Source organism: Numenius arquata, chromosome 3, assembly GCF_964106895.1.
Source record: "Numenius arquata chromosome 3, bNumArq3.hap1.1, whole genome shotgun sequence".
Lineage (NCBI taxonomy): Eukaryota > Metazoa > Chordata > Aves > Charadriiformes > Scolopacidae > Numenius > Numenius arquata.
The window spans coordinates 18,949,452-18,975,149 of NC_133578.1; the positions used below are offsets into that span (position 1 = coordinate 18,949,452).

General features: G+C 39.4%; 1 protein-coding gene across 4 annotated transcripts in view; it reads right to left on the reverse strand.

The window, feature by feature from the left end:
* Positions 1-25,698, reverse strand: part of RBMS1 (RNA binding motif single stranded interacting protein 1) — a 149,279-nt gene that overhangs the window by 47,670 nt on the left and 75,911 nt on the right. For all 4 annotated transcript variants that reach the window (XM_074145933.1, XM_074145931.1, XM_074145935.1 and 1 more), the window contains exon 2: positions 19,819-19,994. In XM_074145933.1, coding sequence (XP_074002034.1) covers positions 19,819-19,994 — 176 coding nt within the window. The remainder of the gene's footprint in view (positions 1-19,818; positions 19,995-25,698) is intronic.

Here is a 25,698-nt window from a genome sequence, read left to right on the forward strand (position 1 = left end):
TGCAAAACAGGATCTCCTTATGAACCTAAATTAAAAGTTAGAGTACTGCTTTGATGACATTCTTTCCAATGGTCATGTGCTTTTGACAGAAAGCTAGCTCCTTTCTTTCTCAAATTGTCCATTTGACTCTCTGGTACTTCAGAGAGAAAGATGGTATTTTCAAAATATCCCAATATCCAAGTAGTCTTCGTTGTCATTTATTATTATTTTACTTAAGAGACAAATAATACCTCCAAATAAATTAAAATTTATTGTTGTGGAAGCCAACTAGTGTTTTGACTGTCTTTACAAATTGTTTAAAATTACATTTTGTCCATTAATGTAAAGACTATTTTTGATGAGTTAGGATCTGTGTACTAAAAAAACCAAACCCAACACAAAACACTCCCCAAAATACCCCAATCCCACAGATCTTTGGCTTTATTGACAATTCAGTAATCTTACATGCTGCTGTAAATTCTTCACAAGATCAAGAAAGTTTCCTTCAAAACCTCTCTACCTTTAATTCTTCATTTAATTTTTGCATATTTATGTTTTCAACATGAATCAGTGGATAAAAGCACGTATCATCATCATTACTGACGCAGTTACCAATACGAGCACAAACTAGTATTACTTTGGAACAAATTCTCTTTTCTTCAGGCTCAGTATGTTACAATTTCAGATTTCATTGAGAAGTGATCAAAAGTAGCAAAAACAGATACACTAGCAGCTTTTACAGTTATCCATCCTTAGAAGAGCAGATGCTCAGCATAATGGGCACATACAATTTGGTGGTGTGAACAAATGCCTTCTCAGTTTCTTGGACAGTATTAATTTTAATGATAAAAAGCAGTATTTAATTAGTCCATATTTGGTTTATAGTGCACCAGCTCTACACAAATGTAACTACTTCATAGCTAAAAAGAACCAGGAATTGAAAACTCTACCAAACAGCAAAGTGACACACAGGAAGAAGATTTTGGAGATTATTATTTTTCAGCCACCCATTTTGTTTTTCTGAAGAGTAGCTATTTCCTGGTTTAGCCGAGGATGAGCTGTGGGGATAGAGAAGAAATGTTTTTAGAATCAGGAAATGTTTGCTTCCTCTTGCTTTATAGAAATGTGAGTAATCTCGACCCATTCCTTAGAAGCTGACTGAAAGTCAAGGGGAAAAAGTCCTGTTAACATCCTACAGCTATTTTTATGACATTTTGCAAAGGTTTTTCAATTAGTATACTCTTTTTGCACAACAAATTGATTATCTTAAAAGCACACGACCCACTGTACAATGCCCTTCCATTTAGCACAACTGAGGAAAATTGCTTTTATAGTATCTCTGGGTATTCTAAATATTTAAGACATATTACAGCTGACACTAAAACAGCATTCCTAATGTGGCTTTCTAGTGTGTACTAAACCAACAGATTTCCAACAATTCCCTGCAGAGGTGTTTTCTCTGTCAATATAAAATCAACAAATAAAGTAATGGCATGTTTGTTTAGTTTTACTTTATAAGGTTAAGAATGTTGCAATATGTGAAAAAAAGCAGCTATTCTTCAGTACTATGATGACACAATCATGGAGAAGGAAAATAAAAATAAAAATCCATGAAGCCTCGCCCTCAAAGAGCTTTTGGAGTCGGAGGGGACGGCTCTCATTCTTCCCTGGCAGGCGTTGAGAAGAATTCAACTGATCCTACTTTGAGAAAAACACTACAGCAGTAGAATAAAATAATGAGAGATTTCAAAACCCAAGTATAAAATTTTTACATTAAGGTTTGTTTTGGGGCTTTTTTGTTAATTTAAAAGAAAAAAAAATGAAAAATCTGACGGATGAACCTGTAACTTCTCTTCTAGGCTCTGACAAGTTTATTGGCATCTGTTGCCCCAGTTGCTCCACTGAGGATGTGAATACAGATATTTGGCAGAACTATTATTAATAATCACCCACGCTTCAGGGTGAGATTTATTTTTTTTTACAAAGCCACGAGTCTTGGCCTATCCTTGCTCAGCTGCAGCATGATTTTTACTACTAAACACATGGTATTTAATTTCCATTTAATCTTTCATAAGCTAGCAAGGTAATAATACTCAACTTGATGGGAGGGAGAGACCAAAGCAACAGTTCTAGACACTGAAAAAGGAGAGAGCAACAGCAGCAACAGTGGCAAAGCCAACCTCTTGCACTGCACAGGAGACCATCTTTGATATTTCATAGACATCTAAAGATTCTTATCATCCAAATGCTTCTTATGAAAGCCAGGATACTAACATGTTAGTCCTAAATTTGTCGATTTGTTGTTTTAACTGTAAAGACACAAGACGTCATATGCTGTGAAGAAAAATGGAATTTCAAGCAACAAACTGAGAAAAATGATCCCATTCAGTGTTTCTTGCAGCCACTGCCCCTGCAGTAACCCAACCTAACTTCTGACAAGCTGAGGTGATTTAGCATAATCTCTGAACCATCTGCTAGGCTATCTATCAGTTCAGTAGCCTTGTTAGTTTACAGTTTATAGGTTAAGCAGGATAAATAACCTATCAGTTAATCACATTAACTACAGCATCTGTTCTTTCAGAAAAGGAAATTGTTTACGTTGATCATCATCTTTACCGTTTATGAAATCAACAGTTCAGCAGAGCTAAGTAAATACTTCATAATTTATTTTTGCCTACACTTTTAGGAGACTTTTCTATGTGCCCATTTGAAAACTCATAGGCAAAGTATTTTAAAATGTGTGAACTGCACAGAGTTATGTTACATTTTTAAACATCTGTTTGCAGGGACACAAAAGCTGGTTGATATTAAAAGTGTTGTTTCCTGCCAACGTTCTACTGAGTTTGATGACCAATGTAAGTGAAAGATCACTCTGCATTTTTATTATAAATGATGTGGCATTGTTCCTTGAGAAAAATATTTCAGAGTTGGGTGGAATATGAAGTGATGTGCATAAATTAGACTGAATGGTTTAGATACTGATTTGCTACTATTCTACTTCTAATATAGTATATAGTAATTTATATGAAGTACTCTTACACTGAAAGCATTATAGAAAGTTTTACCGTAAGACACTGAACCAAGGACCATTCACACAAAAATGATTCGTGCAGTTATTCAGATAGTCACAAACAATAAATCTCAGAATTGTCATATATGATCATAAATCAACTAACATATATTAAGACATTCGAACAAGAAATTATCAGTAAATGCTACAGCATTAGAAAAAATCAAAACATCTGCCTCTCAATTCCTGCCTTACAAAGGAGGCTGCACTTTCTAACCTGTATCATTCAGCATCCAGTTTAGAAGAGCAAACTATGGAGAATACTTATTTTACAAAAAGAGATAAATAATTATAAAGACATTTGGAATTCTTGGTGAAACCAATTTTTAGTACAAGAATCATTCTTACTCAAAAAACAATAGGATAACCTACATTTTCTGCAGGAATTTGCCTGTGCATCTACTGACAAGGTTATTCAGGTATTTGGGAAGGGGCTCCAGTTTCCTACAGCTACAAGATGCAAGAACAAAGCCACGTTATTTTAAGACAGCAAATGGTCTCACCTTGTTGTGCTGTTACCCTAACACTACAAAATGGACACAAATAATACCTGGGTTAAGAGTAAAGCACTGAAAAAAAATCTGCATTTTACACACAATTGAAAGCAAAAACTGAAGCAATATTCTTTGACAATAAATTTTCATAGTTCCTGTGGCTCCCAGAAAGAATAAAAAATACGAGAGCACAGTTTCACATAGCCATGAAAGATACAGGGTTTTTTTGAAAATCATATTTCATTTGCAAGCAAAATAATAAAGTTCTGAACAGGTTCAAATTACAAATCTGGAATACTATTTCTACAGCCTAGCATTTCTTTTATTTTTTTTTCATACTGAGAAATGATCACCAATCAAGACAATGATTTGGGAAGATGAGAAATTAAACCAGATGAATGCTAATATGTATTTATAAGCCAAGCTCATGGCAGGTCTGCAGACGTGCATGTATTGATTTACCACTGCTAGCTGTTTTAATCTGAAAGTAAGGCAGTATTTCTACACCCAACCATAAATCTTGGCAAATTTCAGCCTCACCAATTTTGCAGAGCCTACACTAACAGCCTGAAAGAATAAAACTATGAAGACATAAAAGAGCAGTTCTTGTTATTCATAATTTATAACTCCTTTCTCTTCCCTGTGCTAAACAGTACAGATCAGCTTGGGAGCATAAATTAGTCTCTCTACCTAAAGACCTTTTATTTTTCAACTCCTCCTTCTCCATCCAAGGAAGCCAAATTCAGTCATTGTCAGCATATGATGCATTGTCCTATATTTTGGCTTTCCCTAAGCATATTTCTTTTTCTTGTGGGAGGGAATTAAGGACAAAGCAAGGGGAAAAGAAAATTATTTATCAACACCTACCAGTATTTTTTTCCCTTGCTTTAGTCAGACAGTATAAATCAAAAGGTCTACAGTCCTAGCTAGTGTGAGTCTACTTTCTAGGTGGACAGACAGACAACTATTCATGCTACAAGCCTGTAGAGCTGCAGAAGATTACTCTTTAATTTATTCTTACCTATTAATCTCACTTCTAGCGAAGGTTGCTAACCAGGTCTTATACCCTCAGTTTAAATAAATGACACTCCAAAGAGTATGTTGGCAAAGTCTTGAAAACCATGGGATTGAAGATTGCCAAAGTACAAGGGCACTTTCAGCCACATCCCATTTCCTAAGCCCTGACCCATCTGTCAACTCTGAACTACAAAAACAGTCTCACACATTGTGTAAATTACATATATACAAGCACTTACATATATATGTACACACACACACATATATAATGATTGTTCTCACATTTATCTTGTATGAAAGATGTTTGGTCACTGGAATAATGCCTGTCATCGATAACTTTTTTAAAATATGTCAGCATATTTTTTATGTTTTCCTTCTGGTTTTGTAATATTAAGACAACACAGAGCCAACAGGATGAATCTAAGACCTGGCCTGCTGGGTTGAAATATCTTCTACACAAAGATATCTATAGGATCTTACCTGCACCTTCCATTAATTTAACACCCTATCTTGGAAAGTGCTGGCTGTCCCTCTTCTGTCTGGAGGGCAGAAGAGCAAAAAACCCAATACATTCAAATAACTTCCAGTCTCTCTGAACTGCATTTTAACAGTGGGGTTTTTTTATTAAATACTTGTAGTAAAATCCTGCTTTGAACAGCTATTCTATACTGGAATTAACACATAATTATGAAGAAGCTGTACAATTAATATTAGAGTCTGATCTCCTTTAATTTCTGGTAACTTCATGTCATTCATACTAGAACAGCACTAAAGGGACAAATTATTCAAAATCACTGCTAAACCTTCCAGAGGCCTTGCCCCCTTAATAGCCCGGCATGTAGACTTGATCCTTATTTGACAAATACCTGCTTCTCTAGTCTGAAGTCCCAGCTGCGCTGAATAGCAAGTATCTCCATTTCAATAGGGAAAATGGTTGTGCTAAAGCAGTTCTCTCCAGGGGTCAAAATACTTCAGAAGGGCATTTAAGTGGCTGTATGTTATTGAGCAGAAACATCAGCTCGCATATTATTGATTATAACTGCACGGCGCTGTTGAAAAGACGTCTGCAGCAGTATTAAGTGCTGAGATAGGGACAGAGGAGTGTTACGCATTAAGAAAAAATACTACCCCATCTGTTGCCAAATTTTAGATACATGAGCAATCACAAGCACAAAATCTAAAGTGCAACCTTTGTGGCTGATGCGCCAGGGTCATATTCAGTGACACTTCCTCCGTTTCACACTGCTTAGGATAGACAGTCTTTTGAATATTGATTGAAGCAACCAGGAGGCAGAGTTTTATTTCTGCAGTTTTGCAAAGAGAATGTAATAGACACTTATCTGGAAATTTGCTTTTGGTAGCTTAAATATACCATTTTCTTTAAAAACACCATTAACCTGTTCTGATCCCATCACTAGAGCAGTTAGCCAAGTACAACTGAAGTCTTCTGGAACCACCACACATTCAGCCTACTCTTAGCCCCGCGCTGCAGACAGACCTGCAGTCACAGCACACTGCCCGCTACCAGATTGTCATGGAGAACATACCTGAGCTGGCTGGAAACAATGTGATCCCCCAGATCCCTCATTTCCAGGGAACTTTTGTATAATGACTATGTCAGATGCTATCATGGAAGGATAAAGTGTCCCAGACTGTGCTTTGGTTGGTGCGCCTGCAGAAGCACTTGGATCGCTGGGCTCCACAGTGAAGAACACTGACAAGCGAAGTTAATCCTGGCCTAGCAGGGAAAAATCAGCACATGAGCATTTGTGCAAAGGGGTGACTCAAGACCGGGACAACTGGGCTCAAAGAAAATTGGGGTCCTCCAGTTGGCTGTGTATCAACTGCAAGCCTGGATGGCATCTACATTAAACAGACATGGATTCAAAGCTCCTTAAAAGGAGCAGTCTTTTGGCAGTTTCACAAACCCAGAGCACCAGCAGCCACAAAAGGGACTATTCAAAAAAACACATTCTCATGCAGAGCCAAGAAAAATCAACCAACCACTGCATGACAGCAAAGGTGACAGGCAAGACCAAAGCCAGTGAGGTTAGCGGTATATCACAACCTTTCTTGAACAGATTCAACAACATAAGCCAACAAGGGAGCTTGTATGACCTGGTCACAGTGTTTGTGTGCTTTCCAGACCCTTTTTTATTATTGAGAGCCTGAGACGACTATTTCTTTGCCTGCAAGAGGGCAGTAGAATGAACTTCTCTTTAGAAGTGATAAAGTACTATATGAAAGAACCTGTAACTTCTACTTGAGGACAAATCTCATTGCCTACGCTTCAGATTCTAAAATAGCTCATTTACTAATTTTTCCTATCAATTTATCTAAACAAGATGCTTAAACCAATCCAAATAGAAAACTTAATTATTTGTTTTTTATGAAAAACACTCAGAAGCAGGAAAATGTAATGGATACAGCCACCGCACAGAAAAAGGACTGAGGATCTAAAGAGGTAATGTCTATATCCAGTGTCAGAGAGCCTCTCATTAGTAAGGAGTTAAACAGTATCTAGGTCACTCTACAGTCTTTCCTGCACACCCTCAGCTCACTGCATATCGGAAATGCTGTGTGGGAAGGCCAGGGAACTAAACTCACAGCCCAAGTATGACTCAGACTGCAGTAATTTAATGATACTTTTCTTCTCTTAAATTATCCTTGGGATTAAAAGAATCCACACCCTCAACATGAAACCAAATCACGGTAAAAGAAAGGAACCACAAATTCACAGATCTTTGAGTCAAGAAAAGGTATCTAGAAGCAAATTAATTATTAATAGTAAAGGACTGAGACTTTCCTGTAACGCACTCTATGGTCAGAACAGCAGAAGGTGAACAATTTGAGTCCCAGTAAGATGTTCTTCTGAAAGCCCTCGTGGGGATGATCTCAGCAACAAGAATGTCAGAGAACTGCCTGCCAAAAAAATGCTGACTTCTACCACTAGAGGAAAGCAACTTGAGAGAAACAGTCTCACATTTCCTCCACCACTGCAGAAGCTGAACTCAAGAGTTGTCAAATATCTTTGGCATGAGCATGAGCAGAAGACAACCATAAGATCCTGAAGAAGGCAGAACATCAGTGACCCAGGTCTAAATACAAACCCAGTTAAATCCCTGAAGAACAATTAAAATTTCTGGAAATTCTGTCCCACTGAACAAAGCAGAAGTCTGGAAAGGACACTAATGAGCATAAGACATTGCCCTCAGAAATACTCCTTCCTGGCTACAATATAAAATTACGAAAATTTACTCTTTCCTCTGCACTTCAAGCTTCCTTCCCTCCCCTCCACTTAAGAAAAGGACTAAAAAAAAGGCACATTAACTAACACAAAAAGCAAAGTTAAAATGCCCTAATGACACTAAGATGTCTTCTATCACAGGAACCTCTAAATTTTCATCCAGAGAAATAGAAACTAATTTCCCTTTTTTCGTGGCAAAAATTTAACTAGTTTTGTTGTGATGATATAAACAGCAGTGGATCCCTTTTTTGGGAGGGTTTCTATTAGTATATTGTTAAGTACATGGCAAGCCAATTATAAAGAATTGAGTATCTGACTTTACAGCTTTATATTTAGATGTATTCTGCTCTGTTTCTAATTAAATGATCTAATTTTTTCAATCCCATGAGACAAAGAAACTAACTATGTTCCCAAAACCTATATCCACTGTATAAACATCACTAGGATGCTTGGTCAGTAACCAGCTACTTTGGAAAGTAAAGTCCTGATGCTCCTCACCTTTCAGCTACGACCATGGAGGAGTTCAAATCCCTACTCTCCTCTGATTAAGTGAGGGGGTTGCACCCAAGTGAGTTCAGGCAGAGGGCTCTATCTTGAAAATATGGACAGTGTCACTTGATCAATGAATTTTAAGTAACAATTAAGAGGGCAACATCTTCGACAGAAAAGACCAAATGAATCACCACAAATGAAGCAGAAGTCCCATGTTCCATTCTGATTTAAACAAACACAGGGTCTGCTTTAGGTAATTTCCTCAAAAAGTGCAATTTATTGGATAAATGGAAACTTAAAAGGAAAAAAAAAAATTTCCTGTTCTTCAAAAAGGAATCAGACTCAAAACCTTTTCTTACCCTAGCTATCTACACAAGAACATCTTAACAACTTGGGCCTTCCTGTGATCTACTGAAACACATCTACTTTTCGCACTTTATCAATTCTACCCAGTCCAGTTATCCAAAACAATGAGTCTGTGCTTCTTAGACTACCACCTCAATCTCAGTTCACGTGTTAGATGGGAAACAGTTAGTGACAGTCGGGGCTCTCCCCTCTTCCTAGGAGAGCCACTCTTTTCAAAATACTTAAGGACATTTGCGAAACTGCATATTTCAGAGCGAGTGTCCTAGCCTTCAAAGAGAATTAATAAATATCTAACTGAATAAGCAATTAATAAAATGGGTGGAAAAAACTTCAGAATTTCTCACAGAACAAAGTAACATTCAATTCACTTGGGAAGAATGGAAGACTGGGACAGATTATTGTATATTTTTATAATGTCATAGCTCTGAATATTTGGAAGATGTTCAAAAAGAATTGATCCTAATTTACATAATAAAGAGTACATTCATGCTGAGGCCTTGGTATGATGATGGATTTTCAACAGCAGTTCTGGGTAATGGTCTTTCACTCCTAGCACTGTACCTCTGTCCTGCAACATAGGAGCCCTGTAAGCTGCCACTGAGAAAAAGGAACGTGGAGCAACACTTCCTTCTCAGTATTTAAGATCTTCAAAATAGAGCAAATAGAGTCTTGGCAACAAATAAAAAAGCCTTAACAATAAAGTTAAGACAAGGCCTGCCACACAATAAAAACAAGTAGCTTCAAGTGTGGGAAATGTAGAGGGTTGAATACAGGATAGCTGGAGGAAAAAAAAAAAAAAAAGGCAGCAGATGATTTACAAACACTCCTTTTCAGATCCCAGTATTACAAACAGCGATGTGGGGAAGGAAATGCACACTGCTACATCAGTTCCACTGGATACCCCACCACGCTGACACCCTCAGGCTTTGAAGGGAAAAAGTCTGTCTTCTCTGCCAAACAGCTTCTCCAGATTGCAGCCAAGGCATTCAGACTTAACGCGGGTGGGGGGAGATTTCTGCCTCGGGGTAGGGCACAGCTACAGGTCGAAAAGCAGAAGAAAAAAAACAACCACCAAAAGAAAGAACCAGAGACTGTGGAATTTATCTGGCACTGTACAATTACGTAGCTTAAAAGCTCAGCCTTAACTCTCAAACAAATCCCAAGTCCATGCCACAGAGTGCTAAGTGGTTTTAAACCTTCACACTGGCACTAGGAGCTGTGGGCTCCTGCAGGTGCTCCCTGCTTTCCAGGATCAGGCCTTTGCGAGCACACTGCAAACAAACAGGAGTCAACTTTGCCATCATCTTAGGGGCATTTCCGTTCCACACCAGGTTTTTGTTGGGTGAACGCACCAGTTCCTTGGCCATTTTACATACACACTAAATAAAACGATGTACTGAACTAGAAAACTCTGCAAGTCTCCACAGCCCAAATCTCTTCAGTTACTCTATCGGCAGAGTTCTTGAAAGCAGAAATTAGTAGCTTGGCTCTTTTTCCAGTGTTTAGATAATTTTAATTCTGACATTTAGGTTTTGCAAATAAAAGATCTGAGATTTCTCCACTATTTGTATAACCCTGTATGAGGCTTAGTTTTTTAACTCCTGGTTTTAGATCTTCTATTAATGTAACACTTATTCACGACTGCATTCACTCAGACATTAAAGTCCTTATTGATGCACTAGAATAATTGCTGATATTTTGATAGACTTGTGAAAGCTTGTTAGTTACTATATCTAAGCCAAAAAGCAGCACTAGGATTTGAAATACTGATAACATGTAAGGCGTTAAGTCAATAGTGTTTTCCTAGGCAAAAAATCTGATCCATACTCTGTCTTTTGAAAGCTAGTATGTACAACTACATAACTGCGCAGAATAGGGAAAAAAAACATTTAAAAAGAACACACATTTTGGGTTAATATACTTCAATTAAGAGGGCAAAAAAGATCAATTAACTAAATGTAATTATTAATATTCAAAAAATTTGTTAAATAAAATACAGTGTTTATCTTGGGGGATTTCCCTTGTGGCAGTAAAGCAACAGATTACAGTTTTTTTCTCTTTTGGGAAAATAAAGAGATTAAACTAAGTAACAGAAGAAATGGAAATGGAAGGGACAGGCTAGGAGTAGAAATCAGAACATATTTCTTCCACCAAAATTGATTCTGTTAATGATTAACTCAACTCACACAGGTTATTTCAAGAGGAATATTTGTACTAGTAACAGCGTCAAAACAGATCCCAAATCAAAGTCGCCTTTTTTTGGGTTCTTCACTGGTGTTTTTTGCTCTATGTCCATGTATCATATTATCAACATTCAAATTAAAATTTGACTGTTTTCCAAGTACTGCACATCTATCTGCAAAGATCAGATATTTAAATGGCCAAACGTTAATTCTTCTCCCAGCAGCCCTTTAGAAATTTAATTTTCTACAGGGTTGGTCTGAATCTTCAGTAAGGCACAGCTCAAACTGATCTGAGGCTTTTGAATGTCAAAACAGGGTAGAATTTTAGGCTAGAAGTTGTGGGAAAGGATAAGCACTGATTTTTCTCCCTTTTTTTCTCAATTACAAGTTTCATTTGAGGAATAGGATCTGAATTTATATTGGCTATGGATGTTTATTATCTGGGCTATGTAAAATAAGGGGGGGGTGTTACTTTCTCAACCCTAACCGCAGCTTGGCAACAATGTGGGGAAAAAAAAAGATTGAAAGGTTACAAAAAAAAAAAAAAACTGGTCTTATAATGTGTCAACATCAGATGGCTCATTTTTTCATTTCAAGGAGTTAACATTACAGAAATCAGAGCTAAGCAGAACTAACCTTTAGCAAACAAAGTCAAGACTTCACGAGATTTCTATGAGTTATGTGAAACCACATGAGATATTAGACATCAGATAAAAGAATCTGTTTGCAAATACCGATTCTGCTTTCTACGCTGAATGGTATCCTGAGAAAAAGGGCAAGTTTAATGTAAGCACACTGGGGCAGAAATCAACTTAGGCTCTAAGCTGATTCAATTCTGAAATGGTTTCTGACTGAGACGCCTCCCTAAGCGGTCTCTAACAGAAGGGGCAGGTTTTGGCATCTACATCATGGAAACCACTATAGAGCTTGATTAGTACTCATTAACATATTCAGTAGTCCACCAAAATTAAACAATCCCCTTCAAAATGTTCTTGAACTACTGGTTATTCGGATGAATAACTGTGGTGCTATCACCTCCCATCCGAGATGGGCCCCTGCCATGGGGAAGCTCAGGAAGGGACCCTGATCAAAGGCGTTCCACCAGCTGCAACAGGACATTTTTTTCCTGTGGTTCGGGGATAGGGAACAAGGATTCTATCTCCCTACAACAAATACCCGCAGACTTACAAACACACAGATTTTACAGGCCCCACATTACCAAATCTGCTTTTTGTTTTCCAACGGGAGATCTTCGATGGCGGTTAACTTTTACCAATCTGTTTTCCTAGTGCTTCTTTTACAAGCAGCTGCGGCTGAAACATTCCTTCCACTCTCCTCTCCTCCCTCGCCCCCACTTCCTAAAGGAAATTCCATGGGATCACCTCTCCTCTGGCCCCACACTGCAACAAAAACTCTCATCTCCTGGGGGAGATGGAGCTTGTGCAATCGCTGGGTCCCTGCATCTGCGACCACAGTGCAGACACACAGCTCCTCGGTGCGTTTGTACGCAGAGTGCTTGTTTTTTAAGAGGGTGTGCTGAGGGGAACGGCTGATTACTGTTAGGCTGAAAAAAATACTGAGTTCGAAAAACTTCAGTCTTTGCTTAATCACAAAATGGAAAGAGAAAATTAAAACTATATTTGTTTTAAATTCAAGGCTTCTCAAGAGACTGTCTGCATCCAGAGGATAGGACTCTAGAAGACAACTTTTTTTTACTTTTTTCTCAATTGCTATTTCCCAAAAAACCATGCAGCTCCCTAATGACATTCTACAAGAAGGCATTATGGTACAAAAAAAATACCCTGGAACTCCTCAGAGAGGATTTCAGCATGGATTTCATTTGATCAGGATTATAAAGCTGTCTGAATTTTATTTCTGTCTAATTAAAGTGCAAATATTGAAGGGAAGATAGAGAGTCTTCCTTCACATCATGCCAGGCTACACACTTCAGAACACAACTGCTGCTAAAATACAAAGGAAATGACTATTTAAACCAAATATCACATATCCAGGCCAATCGCAGTTCCCCCGGCACACCACACAAATGCCTCAACACTGACTGTGGAAGCCAGGCCCAAACAAAAAGGAGCATTTCAGTCCCCATGTCAGGCCTCCATCTCTCCAGCGCATCTGGCGAAATGGACATACAAACTGAATGCTATTTCATCTCAGCTGTAGAAATGGGGTACTTGCTTTTGATAGCAACCTCTTAAGAGATCATAATAGAATCGTAGAATGGTTTGGGTTGGAATGGACCTTAAAGATCATCGAGTTCCAGCCCCCCCTGCCATGGGCAGGGACACCTCCCACTAGACCACATTGCTCAAAGTCCCATCCAGCCTGGTCTTGAACACATCCAGGGATGGGGCATCCACAACTTCCCTGGGCAACCTGTTCCAGTGTCTCACCACCCTCACAGTAAAGAATTTCTTCCTAATAGCCAAACTACATCTACCTTCTTTCAGTTTAAAACTGTTACCCCTCGTTCTATCACTACACTCCCTGACAAAGACGACCTCCTCATCTCTCCTGTAGTAGGTACTGGAAGGCTGCTATAAGGTCTCCCCAGAGCCTTCTCTTCTCCAGGCTGAACAATTCTCATAGGAGAGGATCGCTCCAGCTCTCAGATCATCTTTGTGCCCTTCCTCTGGACTTGCTCCAACATGCCCATGCCCTTCTTATGCTGGGGGCCCCAGAGCTGGATGCAGTACTCAGCTAAGACATCTGTATCTACCCAGCATATTGCAGCAGCACAGGAGCCAGCAGAGCTGGTTTACATACCATACTGGCATGCAACCCCTCCTCTGGCTGTTTGCCTAGCTGAGAAACTGGATGCATCGGCTGCACAGAACACAAGTGAGATTATCTAAATCCCGGTCCCGAGGTTACTGCGGGTGTTTCTCCGCAGCACTTGCACTGTGTTTCACACCAACGTGTGCCTGCACAGGCAACACAGCACTGGCACAATCAGTCATTACATCTAGAGAACATACCTTCACCATTCTTGGTGTTACGTTTGCTCTGAAGAGCAAAACCGGATGAAAAAGTGCAGCTAAGGGAATTCTACTGCAGATTATACACAACCCAAACCATGCCACAGTCCTTGAGGAAGGGATAAAGAAAAAGATGAAGCTGGTACCATACAACATAAAGCTAAACATTACAAATCACATACTGCTCAGTTCCTAAAGAATCTACCTCCTCCTGCAACCAAATGACACTCTGTAAACCTGGTGCTATGTATTCAGAGATATACGCAATAATGCTACTTTAAAAAATGCATACATAAACATCTAAAAGAACTAATTTGAAGAGGACTTCTTTCCACTCTAAAAAAAAGAAGTAAGAATAACAGATAGGCTCCTACTCCAGTATAATCAGTATTAATACTGATCTCAAAGGGAACTGTTTCAGAGACACTGATGTATCACACCTAATTATATGACATGAAATCATATTCCACATAATTATGAATGCAATACTTCACTGCAGCTGACAAACCATGAAAGAAAAATGAAAGAAAAATGGAGAATAGAGGAGAAAGGAATGAAGAGAAAATACTTTTAAAAAATTGGAAAAGTTAGCTTTGAAATCTTCCATTCCACTTTCCCTCACCCACATCATCTGTCTAAAGGGGTTGTACTCATATGCTACAGACATTTCCTTATACTGAACTGAGCAGCAGTCACTTGCCCAGACCATTCTGTCAGAAGAGGTAAATGCGAAAGACAATTGGACCATTTCCTAAAGTCCAGCCATGTCCTTTTTCTAATGAGATATGCTGAGTAAAATTAGCAGATGTCTTGCTCTTAACTGACCGCAGTGACAACAGCTCCCTGCTACAGTAAATGTTTGAGCTCCAGTTCACCACTTCTCAGTCCTGAGTGGATTTGAAGGAGATGGGAAATGGCAGCTCGGGAGACGTCACGATTACACGGCAAGCAAAGAACGTGGAAACACTAATATGCTAATGGCTGTCACATGACTTAATAAAAAAAAAAAATGTGTGTTTTATTAAGATGAGGGAATTGAAACAACTTCTAGGCACTCTTGCCCCAAAACAGGGAAACATTAGAGCATGCAACTACAAAAAAAAGTTCCCATGCTGTGGAAACAAAGCTGTACAGCATGCCTGGCTGAAATGTTTCAAAGCCACCATTAGCCTGCCATTAGCTTTACCTATGCTTGTGTTCATGATGCTGAATATTTAGGAAGGAATCCTTAAAATACTCTCAAGAAGAAACACGACTTCCCAACACACATAAGCAAAGGCAGCGGCTACAAGGTTCTGGTTTTGTGTTCCGACCATCCCAGTGCAGAACAACGGTCTGTTGTGGTAATTGTATCACTAATTTTGTTACCTTAAACCAGCTGCTTTCTTAATTCTAATCCCATTAAAAACCTGCACTACAACCAAACAGCAATAATTTAAGGTGGAAGCCTGAATTGAAACTGTCCAGAGCTAAGATTTTTCTTTTAAAAAAAAAACATATAGACTACAAACAGCTTGATACAAGCAATATGGTACGAGCAAACAGCCTGGAAGGGAGCACACCAAAGGCTGGGCTGGTGTGACGATTTATGCTGAACTGAACAGGGGAAACCTGGGTTAAGCCTCAAAGCTTGAAATCTCACCCTGAGACTAGGGATTGTCGAGAGGCTGAAGGGTCTGGCTGCATCATCTTCATTTAATGATGGAAATGGCACAAAAGGAGGTCTCTGAAGAAATTGAGCGTTACACAGGTGCCATGCTGCCGGCTAGTAAGTAAATTATAAGCAAGATGGTGGAAAGCACAGGGCTTTGGAACCATGTGGCTTGGGCATAAAGGTCATCCACAGTGAAGCACAGCGCTTAGTGAAAAGTCTGGAAAGCACCTAGAGAACGTGTCAAAGCAAGTTACAAACTCCTGGCTGAATCTCTTAAGACACAGTCGCCTGAGTCTCTAATCACATAAGCAGTCTCAACAATTTCAGTGAATAACTGGAATGGATTTAATCTTGCATCTTCAGATCCAGATATTAAATAAGCTACAAAAAATGACTGTCTAACAGTCACTGAATAAGAAAGTACAATTAAAGCCTAAATAATGTATTCATAAGCAAAAACCCAACACAACAGCTGAAGGAGGCACACCAAGCAAGTATTGAGAGCCACACCGGGGGAAGGGAGTACAATTAGGCACGGCTGAGGCTAGCGTCGCTCCAGCAATCCTGCACAACCAGGGATTGCTCAGCACAGCAGAGCTCATGCAATGGCCCTTCGTGGTTTGGGAAAGGAAACTGCACAGCGGAGTCGGGCAGAGAGGATGGCTGCAGGAATCAGTCCGAGTCTCACAGCCAGTGCTGAGGTCGGGCGGCTTCCTGAAGGCTTCCCCAAACTGTGCTCATCGGCTCCTTACTCTAATTTTTCCTTTCCTCTGCTTTTGTCCTTCTATTTAGCTGATTTCTCCTGTCTAGCCTCCCACGTCAAAGATAGTATCTGTGGGCCACTGCATCAATTGCTTTGCCTACCCTTACATACCTGATGGAAAGCTCTTATGGCCAGGACCGACTCACGTGGTGCCCCCCCGACAGTCGGGGCTGTGGTTCTGGGTTGGCTGTTATGACATCCTTGCAATAAGCATAATACCTACCTTATTCTTCCCCATACTTCTGCCTCTGGCACAACTGATATGAAGAAATTTGCTTTCCCAAAGCAGAACTGGAGTAGCAGGCTTGAGTTTGAATGAACTATTCAGAAACGTGGCAGCTTCATTTCCCACACAAAAGCCAGTAATACTGTCTCAAAATAGCTGTACTCCCAGGTAAGCCTTCAAAACAAAATTGTAATTTGCTCTTTTCATCTTGGAAAAGAGGAGAAAGCTTCACCTAAAAGAGCACTAGAAAGAACCAAGCAGATGAAGGTGAAGAGCAGATTTGTAGAGACATATATTGGCAAATTGTGCTCCTGCCAGGAAAGTACTTTTCCACAAAACCAGTGAACATTTGCTAACTGTGTTCGTAAATACTGCACAGCTGTGCTACAACAGGAAAGCAAGCCCAACACTTCTATAATTTGATAAGGGGCTTCTCTAGTGATTCACCAAAAATAATTAATCAAAATAAAAACATGGCCAGAATTAGCACCGCTGTTGTGAGCAAGATCTAAAGCAAACATACTGACTTAAGTAAATAAAAGTCACTGTATAACCAGACCTACACACAAGAACTCTGTAGATTCTTCCACCTTGTATTCTGAAAGCAATATTTCTCTACAATTACCATCACTGAAAATAACTTTTCAGTACAGTATATGACACAAGTCCATGATGATCAGAGGGAAAATCTGATCAGATCTGATCAGATCTGTGCAGATGGGATGTTTCTGGCATTTGTAGTGACAATGACGCTTTTCAACCATTATTTCCTCAACCCACAGGTGTTTTTCTGTCTTGTCTGACAACAGCCAAAAGATATAAAACAAAAGCCAGGGACTTTTTTCTGTGCATCCACTGAAAATTGCTTATTGCCAGCTAGCAACACCATTTCTGCAATATGCAAAGCAGGCTTTCTATCCATTCTTAGCATCAAGGACTCCAGTGGACACCCTCTTCGGATGGCAAGCTCTACTCTGCATGGGGAAAAGGAGCTAAATTTACTCAAAACCCTCTGAGTAAAATCTTAGGCATTTGGAAAGAGCCTAATAAATATTAGAAAAATATTTCAGAGATCTGGAGTAAACATCAGTTTCTTCATTGACTTCTATGTGTCTAAAATTTTATTCTCCATTTATTTTGTACTGTCTCAGCCTAAACAATGAACATAGCAGGCGCACTTTCAAGAATACCTTGACCGCTATGTCCTAGAAGTTTAGGCAGGTATGTAGGAAGGAAACATTTTGCATCTGAAACTTTCCATAGTCTATAACAGTGGATTACTGAGCTCCTGTGAACAAGGAGAGAGTGTTGTCATTTCTATCTTACTGCAGCATCAAGTTAGTTGCTAAGGGGCTATGTTGGCAGAGAAGCTTAAGGCTCTTAATTGATTACCCAGATTTTTGAAAGATGTTCCAAGGCTAAAAATTCTGGACATCTCACTTGGTTCCTCCGCAGAAATGGGTAATTTTGAGACAGGGCCTCCTTTCCTCTTAAGTAAGACATTTCGGAGAGAAATATCTCACAGGAAGAAACACCACGGCCTTCCAAGTCTGTAAATTCACGTCAGAACTGATTTAATAACTTCATGGCTACAGTTCTTGCCTTTTCTTTATTCACAAAATTCATGCTGTTCCAACTACAATTCTGTATTAAAACAGGAGAAACAACAGCAAAATTGGAATCTTTGACCACCCAGGAGGAAAAGGACCAGTTACAGCAAAGTATTGAACATATTTTTTTCTAGGATGTTCATGCATCAATGACACCTACGACTGTGCAAACCAAAACGACTTCAGAAAGAGATTAAGGAGCTATAGTAACCACTGCACAAATAGTAGTTACTGGGCGGCTCCAATGCAAAATAACCTCACAACTCTGTCCTAACATAACATGAGTGTGCCGGCCAAGATTTCTTCATCAGTTCAAAAGACAAAAATGGGAAGGAAAAAACCACTTCTGTAAAACATACATTTGCAGCTACAATTCAAGTGGCAAGAGAGTCACTGTTGCAGAGGAAGCTGTAAAAATCATTTATCAATTAATCTTCTCACAGATTGATAATCTCTTCTCTTTACTGTATAATACATGAATTTAATTTGCTGTTGGGAAAATGACCAAATGGAAAAAATTTTCTTTAAAGACCTGAGAGTAAATTGTTTATAATACTAAGATGACTGATAAGTGACTACTATCCTTAAAGTCCAAGCTTTGGTTAAAAAAGAAAAAAATAAAAATTCTTCTCTAAAAATTTGGCACTGGATTTTTTGCAATAGTCAAAACCAAAGGCACCTCATATAACCTGGGATCCAAGACTTACAGGTTTTCCTAGCTATTTTGTTAACTTGTGTTGGCATCTTGGGCATATATTTTCGTGTATTCCTAGTTACTTATCTGCTAAATTGAACATAAAATTACTTTCAGAATATCAAACAGTAGTGTTATCTACAAATCTTAATGATTCTCCATTCATTCAAGATTTGAGTGTTTTCTTGCAGGTAGTATTGAAAATTTAGCTAAGTACTTTTGATTTCAAAAGAAAGGGCAGTATGAATTTTGGAAATACTAAGAATTTTAAAAATTCAGCAAAAGATTTAAGAAAAGTGATTTTAAACAGTGTATGAACAACATAATTGCACAGTCCCTTGACATCTCACCCACATTTGAAAGTAACTGAAGGCATGTAATGCTGTAAAAATTAAAAAACAAAACCAAAAACTCACACAAGCAAAAAAATCTCATGTTAACAATATTGCCTGAAAGCCTTCTGCTAAGCCAAGCCTACCCGGAACTCCAGCCACTAGAGAGGACTCTTATACAGATCGACTATTTCTGATCATAAATATAATTGTGTAGTAATGTACAGCCAACATAAATTAGCCTGAAACTATGTTAAGCATTCAAATACACAATGTAATTTACAGCGATGAAGAAAATTACTTGAGGAGTTTGTATCAACAGATTATCTTAGTAGTGAACAGAGGACATCCTCTGTTGCAGGTTCTTAACAGCAAGGTTCACATTCAGGTGTTAATCTTCATTTATCTGTGATTTCATCAGCATCAGGCAACAGTACAGGTGACCACAGTTTTCACTAAAGCAATGAGTTACTTCTGTTCACCACTATATTTCAACTCTCTTTACTTCTCCAAAGTGTGAAACACATTCTTTTCCTTCTGATTGCCAGGGAAGTTGAAACTTGCCATTGTACTACAGCATGAGGATTTTTATTTACAAATCTGTTTTTCTTCCCTCGTAATCCAAACACTCATTCTGTATATCTACTATAAGCTTTCACAGTATGACATTAAAATTTGTATTGAAGCATAGTACTCACGGTTGGCATAATTTTACCAGGTCCTGATCAGTGGTGTTTGGAGGCAGTGCTCTGATGTAAAGGTTTGTTTTACTTAATTGATCCCATCCTGAGTTGCTGCTGCTACTACTGTTGTTATTACTGCTGGTGGTGCTGGGACTAGGTGGAGCCATTGGGTGGGCTGGTACAATGGACTGCTGCAAAGGAAAAAGCACATTAGAGGAAACTAACGATAGCAATCGCAGCATGCACATCAGCTCAGTCTACAGTAGCCTGTTTAACCATTTGGAGCATTATGTTAAACCTGTACTTAATTACTCATGTCTTTTAAATACACCCACTTTCACACCACATTTGGGACACGATTCCTGGGCATATTCTAATATACCCAACCACCACTCGAAGCACACTCAATGCATGATACAGGCTCAAATTATATATAACCTCTGCTAAATATTACTCATAGGATTTTATCCCTCTTCATTGTGGCGTCTGATGTGAAAATGAAATAAGAGATACTGTTCCTCTAGGTTCATGTTTACATGTTCTAGTTTACATGATATTTCACAAGTCATAAATGAATTATTGTGGCAGACATGAAAACTATGCTATTTCCTTAATCTATCCAGATATATCAAAATAATTAGAAGTCTATTTTGCATCTCTTCTGGCTTTTAGTATTTCACACGATACTGCTATTGGGTTTTTTTTAAAGATAGACAGGGGGCACAGACAGCTTAAGGATAAGACTTTAAATTAATTGTGTGCCTTGGCAGAACTTCCATAATACCACTGATCTCACTATTTGTGGATTATTTCAAGAGTGTCAAGAAAAAGATGCTGTATAATGGCAAAAAATTCAACTTTCATAAGGAGATAAGCACATAAGCACTTGTACCTAGTGCTCAAGGTATCTAATCCTATTGCTCTTAAAAACAGACCCCAATGGAACGGACATTCTAGAGAAGATCTGCAGTAGAGTAGTCTTAATCATTTGCATTAACAGTATAGAGCAGGACACTGTACATTATGAAAAGGTCTGTGATGTTGCAAGAGGAATACTTTAATGACCCTACTAGAGAACTAAAGTTGCCAGTAAAAGTCTTGCGACTACAAGGTTTTCACTGACAAAAAGAATTGGCCACATGTGGCCCTTTTTGTGCAAAAAGCTCAGGAAGTTCATAGCAAAGAACCGCCCTGTGAACTGCAGAGGAAAGGCACAGTAAGGGGGGGGGGGTGTGGAAACTGAAGTGGAATATAAAGTGAGACGTCAGTGCAGACTCACTTGTTCCCGCCCCGGTGCCACCCTCTTCTTTGGACTAGTACGAATAGTTGCGTAGCCACAGCCTGAACCAAAAAAATTATCTTCCCTGATCTGGTTCACCACGTGTGGGTTTGTGCTACGCAAAAGCTTTGGCTGTCACAAGGCAGGGAAGAGGAATGTGTAGGCAGAGAGGAGGGGATTACAGTTTACCTCGGTTTAAAGCATCCATGAAACTACAGCCTTGATGCACAAGAAAAGTGAAACTATTTTGGAGATAACCTCGGGAAATTGGAATGAAATTGTGAGTGGGAGAAGAGTACAGAGGCATGCCTTATATCACATACTTCATGATCATTGTGTGTTTCTTTTTTGGTGTTTCCCTAAGGAGGTTTTGAAATCTTCCAGTTCGGCATATTGCAAAGTTTATTATGCAGCAATAATAGCCTGGAACACCAGACTGCAACACTCACTATAAAAAACAACACTGATATGTAGAAACATTGTTGCCCAATTTAATTAAACTGAAAATTACCAAAAAGATTTAAATATATTCCTGATCATTTAACACTTCAAAACTGAGTATCAGTATTTCATTGTCATAGGGTTGGGGGTTTTTTTTTGTTTGCTTTTAAATAAAGATTTTTCAGAAACATCTAATGTCTTCCAAAAGATTTATACTTGGAGTTGAAGAACTGATCTAGAATTTCTTCCAGGCATGATTTAAAATGGGAAAAAGATTAAACCCTCCCTCCAAGTTTGTAATGGAAACATTGACGGATTTTAACTATAGCAGCACGAGTTGGGCTGTCAGACTGTTCTGCTTCCAGTAACGCCAGGCAATTATTTTTAGGGTTACAAGCAATGCAGAATGACAGAGCAACTAGTTTCAAAACATTTTCGTAACGAACTGAACAAACTTAGTCTGGCATGATGCTTCTCTTCTCTTCAAAAAGCCTTCAGCAGAGCTCTCAAAATGCACACAGTGATCAAATGCACAACTGCTCTGTTCAGGTTTCAAAAGGCGCACTTCCTTCATGCAGGCATGTACAGCCGCCATAAAAGTCAATGTGCATGTACCAGTCTTCATCTTAACTGGTAACTGTGACTGGAAACTAAAAGCCTCTATTGCTTCAGTATATTCAGGTATTTTCAGTATCTTTGGTTAGTTTTGCTTTTACTTTTACAATGTTTTTCCTTTGAAGTCTTTGCTTTTCTACATTATGAAGAACTGGAGTTTTGTAAAATCTTGTCACCAGCTGGGCAAAGGCAGGAGAGGAAAATGTGTGTGTGGAGAGAGCAGGAATCCTAACTCTGTCTTCCTGTAAAACATAAACACTCCGTTCTGAGAAATTTAAACTTTTATTTAAACATGAAGATGCTGTAGTGCTGGCGGTCACATGCAAATATGACAGGAATGTAAATGTGATTACAGTTGTCTTCCTAAGTTTACAGACAGAAAGTTTTTCACTGCTTCCACATACCTTTACCAGCCTTAAAGGCTTTACAAAACACAGATGCTGGGCGCTGCAGCTCTCAAACCCTGCAACCCAGCGCCACACAGACAACCATTAAAGGGCCAGTGACATCTTACAGCCATACGACTTAAAACACATTTTTTACATTAAAACTTAATTCTCAAATCTGAACCACTCTTTCCGCTCTGTTCCTCATCGACAACTACTTGTAAAAACTAAATGAGTTTAGAGAGGGCCCTCTTTTGTTCTAAGGGGCTTTTCTTCCCCAGGCCCGGTGGCGGCAGAAGGCTGGGCGGCGGGGCAGAGCCTCCCACGCCAACAGCGCGGGCCAAGGGAAGAGCTGTTCTGCTGGCGTAGTTGCATCACCTCCCCAAACGACATAAACTAAACTGATAAAAGCTCTCTTCTGCCGGCACAGCTGCATCCACGCCTGGGGTTTTGCCAACGTATGGATGTCAGCGAGGATGTATGACTTTTTTTCCACACCCCTGGCTGATGGAGCGCTCGCTGGCAAGACGTTCTGCAGCAGAGACCTGGCCAAAGCGTGGGGTTGTTTGTTTAGAAACAGCTTTCACGAACATTAACTGAAAGCTTATTATAAAACCTGAAATCGATTTTGAAAAGTTTTGTTTTACAAACTGTAGTCTCTGCTGCGAATTCGTATCAAAAGCTCTTCTTAAGATTTTAGCAAATGGACTTCGCAACAGTTGGCAACAATGTAACGTACATACAAAACACATTCATTAATTTTTCTCTTCAATCACTGTCTGTTATATTGAAACACTGAACACTAGTAGAGGAGGAATAAATCTAACAGACCATTATTTCTTGTGAGAATATTCCTGTTCTCAAGAAATATAAATTTTCACACTGGTCAGCCATTTCCTCCTTAGCATTCACTCCCAAAGGTAATTAGCGATCGTTCTCTCTCCACAGCAGTTTCCTTCCTGTCATCTTCAACGAACATCTAAGCAAAAAAGGCCAGTGACAGAATAATCATCCCATATGCTGTATGATCACCCCCATGCCACTCTGGAGCCAGCTGTGAGGAGCTCCTAACACCCTCGCCTGATCTCCAAGGGACTTTCCCTCCAGCCCTCCACAGCCCAACCGGAGCAGTGGGAAAACCACAGGTACGTGTTAGGAAAAGGAAAAGCTTGGTGACAGAACAGTTCCCCCTGGAGTGCCTTAAACCAAGGAAAAACTGCCTGCCTGTGTTTTCTTCTCAATATAAAACCCAAACGGGAATAATCACAAGTATTGAAAAACAACTGGAGAACATACTCATCTTTATGTGAACCATTCCTGTCTTTCTTATAAACCACTCTATGCTTAAGGACTGGAAATGAGTCAGAGCAGGATTTTGCTTGCCAAGGAGGAGAAGGATCTCTTTGCCGTCAACAGGAAAAAACCACACAAAAAACACACCCAACCAAAACAAAACGGAACAACCCTAAGAAATTCCTTTGACCTAGGAGTTGAGAGATACCGACCCTTGCAGCCTTCAGACTACAAAAGCCCAAGGAAACTCCAACAAGAAGACAACAATTTGGATATCCGCTGTCCAAAATAGAGCACAATTATTATGGTAGCGATCCATTTAAGTGTCTAACTTTGTGTTATAAAAGCACATCTATGAAGTTATATAACATGCTAGCATTTAATTACAAGTTCCTTCTCTCAGCTAAAATTCCTGATGGGAAAAATACCGTGACTTTTAACAACAGAGTGCGTTCTCACACATCTACTCTAAATTCAAACCATAAATTACAGCATACATTAACTATCTGATTTAGCCTGAACTGCTACTTGGATCATTGCATAGTTTCAAAATCTTGTCACTGGTGTTTGCCTGGCTTTGTTCAGGTGACAAAGCTTCAAATACCTGCTTACCCTGCCTGACTTTGCCTAACCTCCCTAATTTCACTAAACAGCATTTCAAAACAGCACCTTCATTACCACACATTTTTGTGGATGTGTGCAACAGTGATAAAAAGTATTAAACTACATTAATCTGGAAAATTTCTGGATTAAATTAGGGGTTGCTTTCTTTATTTATTTATGAATCTACTTAACACAGAGCTTTTCATGTATAATGAAAGCCAGGACTCAGGAAAATAGAAGATGCCACATCTAGTGAAGCAAGACACTGCCATACTTAATGAACAACTTCGGAAATAAGAGGTTGATTGGCTGGAATAAAATCATGTCCCAAACAAAAGGAAGAACTCCAAATGTTTAACAGAAATAACCGCTCACTGATTAAAACAGTTGGTTTATCACCTTCCTTTACTTAAGGAAACATTAAACCTTGATCACTTAGACTAAGCCTGAAAACTGACGGCTGTAGTGGAGATGCCATTTTGAGTGTCCTGCACTATTCTATTTCGTGGTTTCCATCATCATGTCTGAAATGTTACAGCAAGCAAAACAATTTCTGGAGGCCTCTCCAAGTCCAATTCTCAGTGGACATGAGTCAACCAGTCAACCAGATAGAAAGATCTGCTGCTGCTGTATTCGCATCTCCTGCCTTAGGGTAGGTTCTCCGACTGTTGTTCTTCAGTCTGTCAGCACTTGTCACAGGAAGATTCAGCAAGTCGGCTGCTTTCTAAGCATTTTCAGGATGACACCGGTATGAAGTGCAGAGAGCAACTCAGAAGCTGGGTCCTCCAGACTCCTGTTGAAAATCTACTCAGGCGGCAAAACTGCTGAGACCTGCCCCCTTTTACTCCTTCAAACCACCAACCTGAACTTCTCTTTGCACAGGTAAAGAACATGGTCTCACAATGATGCTGCAAGAGTCACCAGGACTACTCCAGCAAGGGCTGGTTTACTGCAGAAGGCTGAAACCATGGATATCTTGTCTCATGACCACACAGAGCTATTTGCACACCCAGGATCCAAGCCTATTCCATCTTCTTTTAAACAGTGAGGATGGGTGTTGGTGCTCCAGCCACACGGAGCAGAAACAACTAGATGCTGGGAAAAGGCAGGACCCCGTGGGTGGAGGCTGGCATCGAGCATAGACTCTCCCTGTTACAAAATACCACAGACAGCCCAGGAGCACCTGGAGAGCCAGCCCTGGCTTTCTCCCAAAAAGCTCTCTAAACCTTCCATATCTTGGCATGGAAGAACTATGGCCAAAACACTACAGCTGGTGTT